The sequence below is a fragment of the Malurus melanocephalus genome, unplaced genomic scaffold (genome assembly GCF_030028575.1).
Source record: "Malurus melanocephalus ecotype Western Australia unplaced genomic scaffold, MMel_1.1 scaffold_57, whole genome shotgun sequence".
Lineage (NCBI taxonomy): Eukaryota > Metazoa > Chordata > Aves > Passeriformes > Maluridae > Malurus > Malurus melanocephalus.
In genome coordinates, this window is record NW_026623289.1 from 3,013,256 (window position 1) to 3,030,084 (window position 16,829).

Genomic DNA, 16,829 nt, shown 5'->3' on the forward strand with positions numbered 1-16,829 from the left:
CTTGAGAGGTTTTCTTTAAACAGTCTAAATATTTAATATTGTATTTACTGTCCTTGTTGTTAAAGAAATATTTTAATGAAGCAAAGTGGGTAATGACTTGCAAACCACTGATTGTTACAGAAGCAAAACATTAGAGATCATTAAAAAAATAACAACTGATGCTAAAGGTGGAATAATCTACAGAATTTTTGAGCCTACCCTGTGATTCCATACTCCTTGCAGCTGTCAGAGTTTCAGGAAAGTCATGGAACGTAGGGTTTGTGTTTTCTGAGACATAGAATTATCATATTTCTAAGACAGAGCACTACTAGAATATGTTTTATTTGCAAATAAGTCCTCTCCTTTCTCCTGGCTGGTATTTTTCCATTTAATTATTTTCTTAGTTTTACGTCTATATAAAACTAAAGAACCATGAGGATCAACTACCCATAGAACATAAATTATGAATCAAAATATAGTGATTTACCAGTGTTAAAAAAAACTGTGCAATGAACTTTCCTAATTAACTGGTATGTGACAAGCAGAAAAAAATGCAGCCAATTTATGGAGTTGGTTGGTTTGAAGAAAAGGGAAGATGCTAAATAATTTTACTTTGTGAGTTCATATTTTGACTTCTTATTTTTTCCCTCTTTTCAACTCAGATTAAATTACCTCTTCCAAGTTTACAGTGGTACAGAGCAAAATTAATCCCTCCTTATGAAAACCTCAGATTTCTAGAACAAAAACGCAACACAGAATAAGGAATGAGAATCCRAGCATGTCATTATGTGATAACACTGGAAGATAATGGTAAGGGAAGGTTTGCAGAGAAAAACACCTGTTTTGTGAGAAATGAGGAAAAAAAAAMCAAAGCCAAATCACCAAAGCAAAGGAAAAAAATCTCATTAAATACCTTAGATTAGTACAAAACTCAAAAAAAAAAGTTAAGGTTCTGATCCTGTTATTAGAGATGCAGAACTTGGTACATTACATCCTCTTCTTCTTTCTGCTATTTCACTCACTTGTTTTACCTTTTCTTCTTAGATGCTTGTTCATATAGAAGCAAAATCAAAAGAAAACAACAGGGTTTACCTCAAAATGGTAATGTGTCTAGATAAGGCTCAAATCATGCAGAAATCAAAGCCATCTTGGGAATCCTGGCAAAACTGCTCTCAATGTTACAGCTGTTAGTACCCATTCAATGGTTGCAGTCTAAGATTTGGGGAAATTTCCCTATTGTGCCATTCATGAACCTAAGTTTCTTTGTGCCATTGCTTAAAGTTTGCCATCTTTTCAGAGCTTGCTTRACTCAAGATGGATATTAAAGCAGATGGTTTAACACTTTCCCAGCTGGGTCTTTTCTCTCTCTCTTTCCCTCTTCCATAAAATTGTCTGTAATTTTCTTCCTGGCATTCCCCTTTTATATTTGTATCCCAATAGCTTCTCTTCCTCCCAAAACTTAAGCTCCCTGTGTCCAAAACTTCCCAGTGCAGCAGGATGCTTAACCTTCCCTGATCTGGCTTAACTTGCAGTAATGGCATTTGCCCAGTGTAGAGCAGCAGCCTGAGCCTGGGCATTTTTAGCCAAAATCATTTTTGGAGGATCTACTGCCTACTTTTTGTACAAATCCTAGTGATTAGATTTTCAGAGCAGCAGTAAGATTTGAGATCATACCTCTTTTCACTGTGAACAGTTTTGACTCTGTAACTGCCCAGAAGACAATCCGAGTTGCCAGGCTACAGGAAGGAAAACTGACCACTCTTCTTTCTCAGGATGAGCAAATGAATAGCAAGAACAGGCCAGCAGCAGAGCAAGTGAAATGTGGTATGATGTGGTAATTTCATGAATGAGGACATGTAGAAATGAGCAGCATGGATTCTCATTCCCCTCGATAACTTCAGAGTTTAATTCACCAAGTGAAATATAAAAAATAAATGATCGTATTAAGTGGAGCTGCATTAAATGKCTGAATTAGAATATATTATTTTAAGAGAATATAACTACAAGTGGTAATCTAAGTATAACTGTAACCACGCAATATGTGCAATTGAAATAGAGCGCGGTGTTGGCAAAACATTGGGCTGTTTCCTCACTCAGAGCTGCACGGATCAAGCAAGCAGCAATTGTAAGGCTTTTGCATCAACTTACTGAGCTCCTATCACAGCTTGAAGGGGAGAAGCCAGTCACGCTGTAGACAGCTCAGATGAGCGTTCCTTAAAGATTGACATGTTGTTCCCAACTCTCTTCCTAATTAAAGACCCAAAACATTATTCTGCTGCAGTTGATGGCAGTACTTGACATCAAAGGGAATCAAGACTTGCCATTCATTTATGAAGAACTATTTTTACCACATGATTAAAAGAAAAAATAGCAAGACAATTCACAATGCATCCTGTGGTAGCATTCATTTGTGTCTAGGTCATGRCAGACCCCAGAGGTCCCAGGTGGAGCCAAGAGATCAGCTCCAAACTGAGGATGCAGTGTCTGAACCAAGTCACAGTCATCTCCACAGATCCCAGCTCTGGCAGGAATCCCACCCTGCTGTTCAACTGGCAAACAYGCTAGAAGACTGAGGAGCTTGCAAACTAAATAGACAAGGGTACAAAAATCTCCATTGTGCAGATAAGAATTGAGGCACATGAGAGCAGTTCACCTGAGCCTCGTGATTTGTTTTGTTCAAGACTGCAACTGAAAATCATTTACAGTCAGGGCATAAATTCTTTAGTGAAAGAACTGTGAAATATTAGGGATTGCACCTGAGTCTGGAAAGCCTTGGCTCCCAAATAAGTGGGGGAAAAAAAGCAAGGCTCGACAACCTTAAAATCATGATGTTATAAATTGATTACCATTCTCCAGGTGAAATGCTGACCAATTAGGTCTTTGGCATCTCTGTGGCAGGGAATGGGGTGGAAATGGAATCAAATAAGACAAAATTTTCTTCCTCCACAGAACTGTATTCTAGATTTTAGGCAAGGAGATATTTTTTCCATAGTTTATTTAGAGTTGTTGCTCTGTAGAGACCTGCTACTTCACACACAGTATGGTAAGTTAACTCTAAATGGAAGTTCCATGAATGAAACCAAACTCTAGACTGTGTTTTGTATTTTAGTGAAGGTTATTTCAGCATTCCATTCTGGTTAATGAGATAGTAGTAATAAATGCACCAGAAAGGACAGATGGAAGATAGTCAGSTGTCTGAATCAGAAGATTTTCAAAGTGCAGTAAACAAATTATAAAGCACACTTCTCTGGCTCGAGGCCAAGTTATGCTCTAGGGAACTGGTCAAAGAGTGGATCATGAAAAGCTTTTTGGAAGCAGCTAAATTCTACAGCTGTGGTCTTTGTTTTTTCTAGTACTTTGCAAGAACAGAAAGGGGAATTACGAAAGCGCCTATCGTACACTACCCATAAGCTGGAAATGCTTGAAACAGAATTTGATTCTACTCGTCAGTATCTTGAAATAGAATTGAGACGTGCTCAGGAGGAACTTGAAAAAGTAACGGAAAAACTGAGAAGGTTAGTAGTGAACTTTTTGAAACAGGGTTATTAAAATGTTTAAGTGACTATGAAAGACACATGTAAGTAAAAACAAACATAGTTGCAAACATGCATAATTTATTATTTATGGATTATACATTGTTTTCATATTTAATATATCAATTTAATTTACCTCAATATATGTTCCATGCCACACAAAGTTATTTATATCTGATATGTAAGATGTCTCTAAAAGCAAATATGCTCACAGAAGTACACTTTTCTATGTATTTATATGACATTGTTTATGTATAAACATACATGTAGGGTAGTGCCACATGGTGTTACACATACAAAAGTTATAAACATATATATATATTACACCAAAAGTTATAAACACATATATATATTATTTATGCTCTCTATATATGGATAAATCTTTTTTTAATGACTTTGCACATTTCTATGTTAAGTCTTCATTGCACTGATAAAAGAGAATAGAATTTGGCTCTCCATCCATCACTCAAAGCTGAGACTATGTTCAATTCAAATAGTATTAAGGCATTTTTGCATTACAGCATAGCAAATAATTTCCTTTTTAATTTCAAAGTGGAATGATGCTGAAAAGCTATTATTTAAAACTCTTGTAGCTGTGGTACAGTGCTGTTGCCAATCGGGGACCTAGTTAGTGATAAATTATGTTAAGCATGCACTCCTGACATTCCTGGAACTGATTAAAATGRTCTGTAGACTTAGCCTAAAATTTATCAGTGATTATTAATATCCACTTTTTTCATTTGTTTGCAAAACTTCTGAAACTGGAATTATCCACTTGCACAGGAATGTATTTGCATGTCTTGTAAGACTTTCCTAAACCGATATCTTAATGGAACTATTTGATTAATTCATTGGATGACTCAAAACTAAATTCAGAATAAATCATTCCAGGGCAATACCCAAAGAAATACTTTTCATTCCTTTCAGAAGGCAAAAGCCAAACCAAAGACAGAAACCATCAATAAACTGAGTCAACCAAATCCTTTCATGCAAATTTTAGACAGAATGAGTTTGTAAGATCTCAGTTAAGGAAACATCCTAGTGTGGTTCTTTAATTWAAATTCTTTCTAACTGGGGATGCTTCTCAAAAGGAGACAAAAATACACAGGTGTCATGATGATTTTGAAATCTACACTCATCTACCAAGAGCAGCCTGGAGGTTCTCCACACAGTTTTCTTGTCAACAGTATTTTTTTTATCTTTTCACTTAGAGAGAGCCACTGACAGTAATTTCATTCTCAGTGTCATTTTTCTTCTGTACATTCCAGGACTGGGAACACTAGTACTCTTTTCTCTTGAAGCATTAACTCAGGGAGCTGCCACAAAGCAGGAGAGGGGCTGACCATCCCATCTGTTAAAACAGAGGATGTAGAAACCCTCTCACCAATTTCACTGGGCACTCATGAGTTAAACACCTTTTGAAACTCAGGCCAGGGGCTCACAGCAAAGCCTAGAACTCAGAACATCACAGTAGCAGAACTGACTTTCCAATAACTCTAATGGAACATTGTACCATATTATGAAGAAAACTTATATTAAAAATTATGTTTCAGGCAGGTGATTACTCCCCTGAAGACATATCATAATGGAAGCCAAAAATGTTTTACGAGGTGAGCTTTAAAAATGTTTCTATTGAGAATAGCAAGACATCTTGCAAGTTGAAWGACTAGATTTGTCAACCTGGAGAAGGATAATGTCTGACAAAAACCTGTCATCCAAAAGCATGTCAGCAACATGTCACAGAGGAAAATCAATGTGAGAAAAACAAAGAAGCAGAGTTAGTTTCAATTATGTGTCTCTTCCTTTATTCACTGCACAGGGAGAGAAATTCAACCCCACGTAAATAAATAGGCCCTATGTAATGAGATCTCACTTGAACACTGGAGATCATTTGTGTTATTAAATTTCCTTTTCTGTAAAGTGCAATTTTTTTCCAAGAGGCTGAATGTCTATCCTATTCCAACCCTTTCTGAAAGTCTTTGTATTAATTTTTCCAGAATTGCCTGTGTTGCTGCTAGGCCTCCCTTCTTTTACCCAAGTAAGGAGGTCACTCACATGGCWCAATGGTCAAGTTTTCAACCCTTCATGAACATTTAGAGATGGCCTCATTCTTTTTCCTTGTTGGGAGGACAGTGATGAATAGATTTGAAAATAATAACTGTAAAGCATTGAAAAGTGACTAAAAAGGGATAGGGGATTTCATATACCTCACAGTGGTCCCTTACGTGACATGCTCAGCATAGGTTTTATAAGTTAAAATCTAAAAAAAATTCAAAAAACAAACTTGGAACCACATCTGGACTCCAAAGTTGGGTTTCCTCTTTGAGACCCTACCCTAGGTAGCAACTTGGCAAGGTCCCCATCCCATCTTTTAACAGAAAGTAGAGTTATTTTAAGGCATGAGAAGTAAACTCATACAAGAATATATTTAGCACTGAGATCAGCCCACACATATAAGTTTTTCACCAAAAGCAAGACATTTCACAGACTGAAGGGGTGTTCTGAGCAGGAATCCTAGAGGAAAAACTATTGTTTTCATAAGGATGTTGGTATAATTTGTGATAACAGAAAGAAAAGTTTTCTGAATAAGAAGCTACTCTTTCAAGAATCACTTTTCAAAGCTAGCTGCACTTGGGAGAAATTCTCTTCTTTGAAGGAGGTCAGCCCAAGCCTGAGTTTTACTTCAGATGTATTTCATGACCTTAAGAGGGCTTGAGACTGAGTGGAAGCAGAGAAACAGAGGCTTTTGCAGATTTCCTCTTCACTGGTGATCTCCAGTCTCATGGAGTGTATTGTCAGCTGGGTTAGRGCACAGACACCTGGTGCTCAGGATGGTCAGAATGTTTTTCATTAGGCCCTAATTTGATCAAGAATCTAAACACTCATTTAATGTACTGACGTAAGTGCACCTGAAGTCCCATGAGTATCTCCCAATAATGTGAACAACACAAAATACATCAACAAATCATAATAGGTTATAAATTCACATGAGTTTATCCCTATAGCAGTTTTGTAGGATAATGAAGCTGACCTCCCTTCATTTTATTTTCAAAGAACCCAGATTTGCAAGGTTAAAATATTTCATACTTTATAATGTTCAGGCTATCTGGRTGTATTTTTTCTGCAAACAAGGTTAAGTTACCATTTTCTTATCTGATCATTTTCAAATCTGGATTATTTTCCTTACTCTTTATTTCCCCTTCCTTTTATCTTGCAGTTTTGCCCAAAGATTGATCTGACTCTGTTCCTCTTTTATCCCTTAAACACTTTCTCCCATGTATTTCTGGGTCCATTTCTCTCCTCTCCACCTACATTTGCTGACACTTCTTTTGGCACAGTGAATTTCCCATTTGGGGTTTATGCCTRTACGTGCATGTGTATGTGTTTGTGTCCGTGTGTATGTGTTTGTGCTTATTTTGACTACTTTTGCATACTGTTCTCAATAGAAACACTTTTTGAAGCTCAGCTTCCTACTTACTGTGGATTCTTTTTTAGACTGGATTTGTACTGGGAGGTGGTCATTTTCTCCACTGTAAAATGAATTGTTAGAGAACTAGAGTTTGTGGGCTACTTTCTCCTAAACATTGAACAAAAATTGAATGGGAGAAATTGAATGGGAGAAGGCAAAAGAAGTTACAAAGAAAGAAGCACATTGTGATAAACTCTTGCAAAACCCTCTACTATCATCTATGATATGAAAGTGTTGTCACTGAAAAATAATTAATATTTAACCTTTCAGTTGCCCATGTCAAGAGAAAAAGTGACAGCAAGCTGAGGAGCAAACCCATTTTTATCATGATAAATTTTCTATCCAAGCAGCAATTACTGCTGGTTTTATTCACGGTTGCAAAATTATGAAAAGAGAACCTTCAGGGTCTATCTCCCTTGAGCTGCCCACATCATCAGCACTGCAGAACAGCCTGGGGTGCCAGGACACCTGGGCTAGAAAAGCCCTGAACCAAATTTCCCCTCCTTTACTTTCAGGAAGCTGTGCAAGTGCTTTTGAACCCATGCAAACTTTCAGGGCATTGAAGGTGGTAACTGTTTAAATCAGTTTTTACACCACCTCCACTCGAACTCACAAACTGCCTGGGTGCAAAGTAAGTTTAACCTATTCTACTTTGCTTTACTAGACAAAAAATGCARACCATGACAGAGGAGATGCTGGGGCACTTCTGGGCTCAGCCAGAAGACACTATTTGATTTCTCTAAATCCTTCCTCCCTGCACCACAGCACACATCCTTACCAGCAAAACAAAATGTTTGCACTGAGTAGCTGCAGGCAAAGCCATTTTAACTCTCCTTATATCAAGTTAATCTCTGCCTTCTCCTGTGCCACAAAAAGCTGGGTATGGAGTACCCTGAAATTTGTCTCTGTRGTGTTGACAGCTAAATGGCTGGGAAAATCCCAAGTAAATCTGGAGTCGCACAAATCGCTGTCCATAGAGAGGCTTAGGGGTAAATTCTGTGAGGAGCATGGACAGTGCAGAGAATTGTAAACTTCAGTCGATCCTTTAAGTCTCCTGGACACAAACACAACGGCACTACGAGAATTGGTGAGCATTGGCCACATCTCACAGAACAACTCTCACACATTTTCAGCCCGTTTGGGTCACCACCTTAGCAAATACTGTTTACCACAGATCCTCCTCACAGGGAGGAAGGTTCTGCTCAGCTGCTCTGTAAAATGTAGGCAGCATTGAGACTTCCCCCAGGCTTGCAATGCACATTGGAAATGCCTGCCCTGATTCTGGGCTGACCCTTGGTACCCCGAGGAGTTTCACCCATGGGATGTCATTATTTATATCCACAGAGCAGATGTCCTTGGCACAGATATCCCCTCTCAGGGCTGTGCAGCAGATGTTATTGCATTGCTGGGAGCCCCAGACAGAGCTCTGCATCCCTTCAGAGGGGCACTGCAAGCCACTGGCCTGCCCTGAATGGAGAATTCTGATCATTTAACTAGAAAGAAGATCTCCATGGCAACCGAAGCCAGAAGAATCACGTTGCCAGGAAAGGGTGGGCTGGACCCTTTGATTTGCATCCATGGCATGTTTGGAAAACAGATCTTCATCTCAGTTTCAACAGTCACTCCTAGGCAAATGATAAACCAAAGAGACTTCTTTAATCCCAGTCCCATCCTGACAACCACGGAAACTACGCCCAGACCCAGACTTCTCGGAGGAAGGGTGTTCTCCTGCACAAATGTGTGTTACGTTTAAGTTCACTCTTACTGTGAAAACTCTTGTACATTACCTAAAATCTCCTCATTGCTGAAAATACTTTGACCTATTGATCAYTACAAACATAGATTTATTCAGAAAAACTTTTCACAGCTGAGCTACTAACATTTCCTTTTCMTTWGTTATACATCTGAGGGGATGGGTACTGATGAACAAGGAGCTATCCTCCTTAGGTTCTGTGAAGAGAAAGGTGTGGCTGCTACCAAAATACCAATGTTTTGCCCAAGGATTTTGCAGCTTGTCCATTACAATAACAAGGTTACCTTCTAAGTAACCTAGAGTGTGAAGGCTGAAATTTTTCTTTGGTGTGTCGCTCTGGAATAAGCAGTGAAGCCTCATTTTGTGAGCTCATTCAGTCCCTAAGTGCTGGTAAAAATAAATACCCATCTTTTCCCAGCTAAGGTACCTAAATATATTTCCTGAAAAAATAGGCAACTTCTTGAACTTTTGTTGAAAGAAGAAACATTCTCTTCCAAGTCACATGTTGATGCCCACATGTTGCTATAGTCATTAGGATTCTGCTGCAATTTCACGAGAATTTTTTTTTTTTTGCACTGCCTAAGCCTACAGCTCAAGCTTCCTCTCTAGCAAAAAAAAAAACCTATAATTACCTTGTGCAAGTTCCTAGGCTGTAACTTGTGTCTGCAACCAACGTATCTTCACTTCCTGGTGGAATTTGCTGCTAAATTTAGAAAGCAAATATGACAAAGAAGTTTGCTTGGGAAGCAGGTGCTAATTGCATTTCAAAGGCAACCACTGACGGGTAACAGGAGTGATAAGCAAATAGAATTCAAGTAGTGCAAGCCAAGGTTTTGTACTGATGTGAAAATACAGGTAAAAAACAACATGAAAAGCAATGCATTCAGTTACATGATATCATCTTTGTTTTAGGATMCAAAACAATTACCTAGCCTTACAAAGAATTAATCAGGATCTGGAGGATAAGCTTTACAGAATGGTAAGTTATCATAAGTGCTTTTTTATATATATTAAATGGGGTTTTATGGTGCTTAAGTCATTGGGAAAACATGTATGTAGCTGTCACAAAAAAAAACCCTCAAGCTCTAAAATCAGTTATGGTTGAAAAAGATATCATGATGAAGAGCTCAAGCTGTGTACAATGACAGARCTCCATCAATTTAAATAGAGATTGCCCTGACTGATGATCTGGCTGAGTAAATTGTACCTTTAAAATAATTCTGGTTAATTTTGTTAATAACCTCATGGGTTTTAAATATTTATGTTTTCATTAAGTATCAGATTTAAATAAGGTAATCCCAGGTTTTCTCCTGCTTCTTAGATAYTTCCATTCAGCTATTATTAAGTGATTTAATAGAGCTTGGATGGTCTGACTTTTAAATTCTTTCAGTTATCTATCTCAGTATATTAATTTCTAATCTGCATGTATCTGCCACCACAATGTCAATGTCAYTGTCACAGGCAAATTAATTACTGAGAGAGGAAAACACTGCAGCATTTGTGGGCTCCACATTGCAAGACACAGAAGCACTGATTCAAAATAGCTTGAAGATGTCAGAAAGAAATGGCAATGCCATTGGTGCCCTGGCTCGTTGCTAATGCTGCTGGGAYATTGTGCTCATTGTTTGGAGTAAAACTACCAAGAAATGTGAGGATAATTTTTAGAGACAAAAGAATCACAGCTTTGAACTTCCAAAGATCTCAGGCAGCAATTACATGGATGAGCAGATTGGAACGGGGGGAGCAATTTGTTGGACTATAGCAACAAACATGACAGGCACCAGCCTTTACTAAGAAATAAATACTTGAAAATGTCATTGTTCTGATCCCAGAATCGTATTTAAATAGCAAACAATGAATAGGGGACTGAGCTTTTGCAACTGGCTAACAACAGGGCAAAGTTAAAGCTGAGTTGTAACTGATGTTTGATTGTAAATGTATCATAAACACTGCAAAAGCATAAAAAATATTCGGTCTCAGGTTATTGCCTTTTTTCTCCACTCTCCCTTCTGCCCAAATCACTTCAGGATTTTGTCTTCATCTATACCCCAACATTTATTACCTTTGAGCCACAARAGATAAATAAAGTCAAGACATTTGGGCTGGTAAATGAAATAAAAATATTGGAAACACAGAAAGAACGACTCCAGAAAATCCGTGTACTTTTATCAGGTATTTCAGATCAAAGCAAAGAATTTTTAAATTGYTGTTTCAGCATCCAGTTAAATCCTTGAGAAATTATTGCAGAGCACAGCACAGAAAGACTAAAAACCTGTCCTGTGGAGCCCTGTTCCTTTCTTTATCCCACTAATATGACAGTCAGTGAAGATAGAGGCTTGAAGCTTTAGAGGCTTGAAGAAGATCAATCAGGCCCTGTACACCACTTAACTCCAGACTGCTGTGCTCTCTGAAATATTGAAACTGAAGACACAAGACAAAACAAAATAAATGTCAAATGAAAACTCTATTAAAAGGAAAAAGATGAGGAAGAAAATACCATATCTGATTTAGATAAGTCAAACCTTTTGATTTTCAGGGCACTCCTAAAGCCCTCAGTACTTCAGAGACAGTTGAATTAAATAACAGCTGGCCTGGTTAATCCACACCTTATGGTGAACTGGGCTCTTAGATACCTTTCTCTCCCTTTCCTGCTTAGGAGGAACAGCTGTGTGTATTTATCTTTTTCTGTTTTGTTTAGTTTGTCATTCTAAAATCAAACACTTTTGATTTCTCTACCCTTATGCAAATCCAAATATACAAAACCATGTGTTTACTTCCTCCCTCTGCCCCCTACCCCATCCCTCTGAGTACACACACACACTCATGTTTTGACTATTTGGAGTGCTCAAATTCAAGAAGTAGGAAAGTAAAAACCTCCAGGCAGTGTCCCCTTGCTCCTCCCCCTGCAGATGTTATGGGATGCTCCCAGGAGATGAGTTACTCCCKGCCCCAACTCGTGACCCACAATTCTCCCTCTCCCAGTGCTGTTCCCTGCTCATCATGGCTCTTTTAGGATTCCACTGTGATCTCCCTCTTCTAACGTTTTTGGGTATCCTGAATGTTAAAGCCTTTCATGGCTGCTATTGGTATAAGAGATGTAAAAGAATAATCATTAATTYATCAGGAGTCACAGAGAAGAAGCTGATGTAGCAGTTAGTTTTCTTCTAGGCTCTGCTTCCTTTTGGGTGCTAATCTATAAAATATTTAAAAATATTTGACAGCACACTTCTGATCACAGCAAATGATATCCAATTGAAATCTCTGTCACATTCAGAACTTGAAATATAAATATAAAATATAAACCATGGTGTCTGATTTGGCTAAGAGCTAAAAAATGCAATCCTGAAATCAGGAGAGAGCTTGTTGTATTAAACTGGGCAAAACTAAACACTGGAAACAGAAGAGAAATGTGGCTCAGATTTAAAATTCTGCTGTCACTCCTCATAAAACTCCTGCTCTTACCACAGCAAGTGTCTTCAACTGAAGATTTCTTTGGTCTTGCAAGCACTGGTAAAGAAGTGGAATATACAGGCTGTCTTCCTAAATAATTAATYTTTATAACTCTTTTCTCCATTAAGATGTGGGAAAAGACTAAACAGAGTCCTCACATTTTGYACTGCGATTCCATCACAGCACTGTTCAATTAAATGCCTTTTTATAATATTTAGTTCCAGTTGTCACCAGTAATCTTCACTTTCCTTTACACTTGTTCGAGTTTTTGGAGCGTGCTCAGCCATGGTCCTGCTGCTCACAAACAGCAATTACAAGTAGATTATGCAAGTCATCCCAACCATGTGTTAAGAAATCCTTTATATGATCTCAGTCCAGCTGTATCCTCAATATGATCCTCGCTGGAATTAAGCAACGTGTTTTAAAAACCTTTTKAAGTTTTAAGGCTTTTTGGTTCGTTCTGTAGTTTGACCTTTAATGCCATAAGTCAGATTTTTAATGGTATCCTCTTTTGAGAACTGGAGCCTAATAATAGCGGCTTTAATAAACCCAACTGCTAATGAAAATTGCACCCATTTCTCCTCCCCCATCTACATTTTGAATGTTCTTGAAAACATGATCACAGACATCCAGCTGCAAAGAGCTCAGGAGACCTTATTATCCAGAAACACCCTAAAATATGTCTTTTGCAGCTGGGAAGTTTGACAGACAGACTGCTGGATGGTATCAGCTCTGATTCCCACCTCTTCAAAGCCCTCTGCAGTGCATTATACATTTTATCGTCTGTCATGATGAAAACTCTTACATTTTTACAGTAAAAATGTACAAATTTTACAGCTACATTTTACCATAGGACTTTTACAGTATTACACATCAAAGTCTGATTTTTCATTTACATTAAGGCAGACTGGGAGTGTGACTCTGCCATAAAGTTGGGAGAAATTATTCTATAAACCAGCAGTAAAGAGGGATTTGTGTTAAGGATGAACATGTCTGAAATGCTGCACTTGCTGAGCACTGCACTGATTTTTATCCCATTTCTGCCTCTGCCTATGAGCTGGAGGAGGACTAAAAAGTGCAGCAAATACTTTATGTTCTGTTATTAAGAGTTATTTATCCAGCTCTTGACTATGTGAGCTTTTCCAGTTTGCTGGCTATAATTTGTACTTAAACATCTCCAGTTGGRGAAGTCCAAATATGAATTAAATATGAGCTGGGCAGTATTAAGTGGTGCTCTGAGACCATGTGTCAGGGAAATGTTATTTTAAAAGAAGCAGGCTGCTGGGCTTCCAGGCCRGGAAGGTCAAGAATAGGGAAAGGGGTGAAGAATTTGATGACCAATTTCAGTCAGGCATTAAAAACATCTAAGAGCAGTTCGGCTTTGGAATTTGAACCAGTGACCAGATTGCACCTGAGTGTCCTATGATACCAACCAGTCACAACCCCAACATGGTTTAAATCTTAGCTGAAAKATGAAAACAGTGGAGAGAAATCCTGATTCTCACACAAACATAAGGAAAAACAGAAACCCAGTATCCTTAAGTTCTTGAATGGAACAAGATGACTTTGAGAATGACTTTGAACAGAGTCATTTAAAGCCCATCTTTTTCATTTTCTTTCCTTTATGGAAGAATTTGTTTCTCCCCCTCCCCCATGTCCCATGGAAATCAAATAGAGATGACCTAAATATACTTTAAAGGATTTGCATCCCAAAGACAAGAAAGTTTGGAGTCAGCTCAACCTGACGGGCTCATTTACTCACATTCAGTCAAGACAGCTGTGAATTTCAAGAGAAATTTATACTGGTTGGTTAGTTAAGGCAGAACCAGAGAAGGTTTGTGCTTTGTGGACTAAACAAGTGCGAAATAACATTTCTAAGGAAGGAAATGACCGTAAATGCCATAGAAACAAGTGATTTATAAAAATAGTAGTTGGGAAAATGCATTTCTAGGAGGACTTAAGGCTACATGGTCTGATGCTTTCAGGCACTTTATGCAATAGATGTCCATTTCTCACTAACTCTTTTCACACTCATTTTCCAGATTAAAAATATTGCCAGGTAGGAAATAGGATCTGCATACATTAACACCTATGGCAACTACACAAACTCAGACTGTGTAGGTTCCTGAATTTTGCAGTCAAACAAATGAATTCTCCTGGATAATTTGGGAATGTGAGCATGAGCACACAGACTTTCAGATATCCTCAGTCCTTTCACTATCTCTGAACAGAGATTCACTTCCCTTTGTTTGGACATATTKTGGCAAAGGTCTTCAAGAACCAAGGATCAAATTTATTTATAACTTCTAGGTCTTCTCTACCCAAACCCACTGCTTGCAAAAAATATCAAAGAACTTCCTAGGACTTTTCTTAGATCCAATTTACAAAGATGCTTACCTTCCATTTAAAAATAAATTGAAAATTACAAAGTCAGTGTTTGTCAGAAAGAGAGAGAGAGAGAGAGAAAAGAAAGGAAGGAAGGAAGGAAGGAAGGAAGGAAGGAAGGAAGGAAGGAAGGAAGGAAGGAAGGAAGGAAGGAAGGAAGGAAGGAAGGAAGGAAGGAAGNAAGGAAGGAAGGAAGGAAGGAAGGAAGGAAGGAAGGAAGGAAGGAAGGAAGGAAGGAAGGAAGGAAGGAAGGAAGGAAGGAAGGAAGGAAGGAAGGAATACTGCTAGTAGGGAGAGTGTTATAGAGTATTTAGTCCAGGTCACCATAGATCATCTCTTTCATAATTTTTTTTTTTCTAAATCAAGAAAAGTTATTTTTTAAAATATTATTGCATCTATTGAATCTAAAATTATTTCATTTAGTATGGATGGGAGAGAATACAGAACTAATTAAGATAAGACAATGACTTTTCTGAAAAGAAAATCAAAAGAGGGATGGAGAAAGATGCATTAGTACATTTTCTTTTTCCAGTTGCATACTCTGTGCTCACAGAAYAGTACTAAAGGTATGAAGGATCATCAGCATCATAAGATCTCTTCTTTATTATCACAAGTGGCATGCACCTCCAGCAGAATCCTCTTTGCTCACTAGAGGTGTAATATTTAATCCCGTACCTTTTTTCCTTTTCTTTTTTCCTCCAGAAACAAGCATTTCTTCTTTTAACCTGCTGTCACTAACACAGCCTCAGAAGATACTATTACACTGACTTCAGGGAATTAGCATCAGTCAACACCATCTCTTTTCCCTCCAGCTATAATTTATTTAGCATTTTATTATCAGGCAGGGCTCTACCCTGGCAAGGCATATCACTGATGTGGATGTGGGAGATGATAGGTACAGGGAAAGTCTATAAACACATTTTGGCAACTTCATCTGTGCTGCCAGGAGAAAGAGCGGAGGCTGTGAAGCTGACTAGCCAGCTTCTAATAAACTGATARGAAAGACACCTTTTTCAGGCATAATTTCAATGCTGTCAGTGGGGTTAGGTAACGAACTGGTTATGTTCATTTATAATCAACAGGTCCTCTGTGCTGCTAGTTTCCCAAATTACTGATCCTAAGTCAGCAAAATAAAACAGTTCTAAACTGGGAAAAAACTTTTTGCCACAGAAGCTGTCTGGTGCCTGGAGGAAAATCCCGAGCACTTGAAAAAGATGAGCAGCCAGCTAATTTCTGCTTAGAGGAGCAATCAGCCTGTGTAGTGATACTYTGTTCATCCATATTTTATATCAAAGAGCACATCTAAGCAGAACCCAAGCCAGGAATGGCAGGACCCTTACCCAGCCTAAGGCCAGGTTTGTTTGCATTCATTGAATTTGAATGAAGTATCCCTGTTTATAATTTAAATTTATTGCTCTTATTTMCGTTCCAAAAAAAGCTGAATAAGAGGTGACAGGTCCCTTTGCCCTGAGCTCATGTCAGACACAGGGCATGCACTGACCTGMAAGCCTCAGGAATATTTCAAGATGACACTGTGACAAGGTGGCCTTTATCAGGAGGTGCAGGTGTCCTGTCCTTTCACACAGTGCATTATTTCAGATCAGGAGCCAACCCCTGCAGTGTCAGTGCAAAGCTGAAGCGCTGTAGGATGTCACACACCCTGCTCAGTCAGTGCAGGCTCGACCCCATGAAGGAACATTAAAGACCAGCATTGGTACTTGTTGTACCAGGAAGAAAAGTAATCACCCTGCACATCTTTTACAAATCACTTGCACGGGAGGAAAAGCACGCTTTTACTTCACAAGCAGAGCCTTGACAGTTCTTTGCTCAACAGATTTCTTTCTGTGATACGTTATTAATTGTACACCAGTGTCAAAGTTTTCTTTTTCTTTTACTGCTATGGAATTAATTTTCAAGCCTCTAACRTGGGGTAGTCAAGGAAACAAATCTTTATAAGACCTTTGCTAATACAAGRTTGAATATGACATTGAGAGCAAATCATTCTTCAAGTGAAATGCCATGGAGCATGGTATCAGAACCCTCAGACAAAACACTATAGCCCCATGATATTATCTTTAACAAAATTACACTGTTGGGAAATCAAGAAGAGAAATCAGATTCTGCTGCAGGTCATATTTAATCAGGAACAAGTATTGTTTACTAAATAGGATAAATTCTATAATTTTACTTTGATGGACAAATTAGATTGGGTCAGTAATTCAGACTTGAGGCAACACCTCATTTATCAGAGGAAAAGATT

At 38.3% G+C, this 16,829-nt stretch overlaps 1 protein-coding gene across 1 annotated transcript in view; it reads left to right on the top strand.

Annotated features, from left to right (window-relative positions):
• Nucleotides 1–9,727, top strand: part of LOC130573329 (uncharacterized) — a gene marked incomplete at its 3' end in the record, with an annotated part of 90,782 nt that extends 81,055 nt beyond the window's left edge. The window contains exons 4-6 of the mRNA XM_057365688.1: nucleotides 3,333–3,494; nucleotides 5,066–5,122; nucleotides 9,647–9,727. Of these exons, the coding sequence (XP_057221671.1) occupies nucleotides 3,333–3,494; nucleotides 5,066–5,122; nucleotides 9,647–9,727 (300 nt within the window). The remainder of the gene's footprint in view (nucleotides 1–3,332; nucleotides 3,495–5,065; nucleotides 5,123–9,646) is intronic.
• Between the last annotated feature and the right edge of the window lie 7,102 nt (nucleotides 9,728–16,829).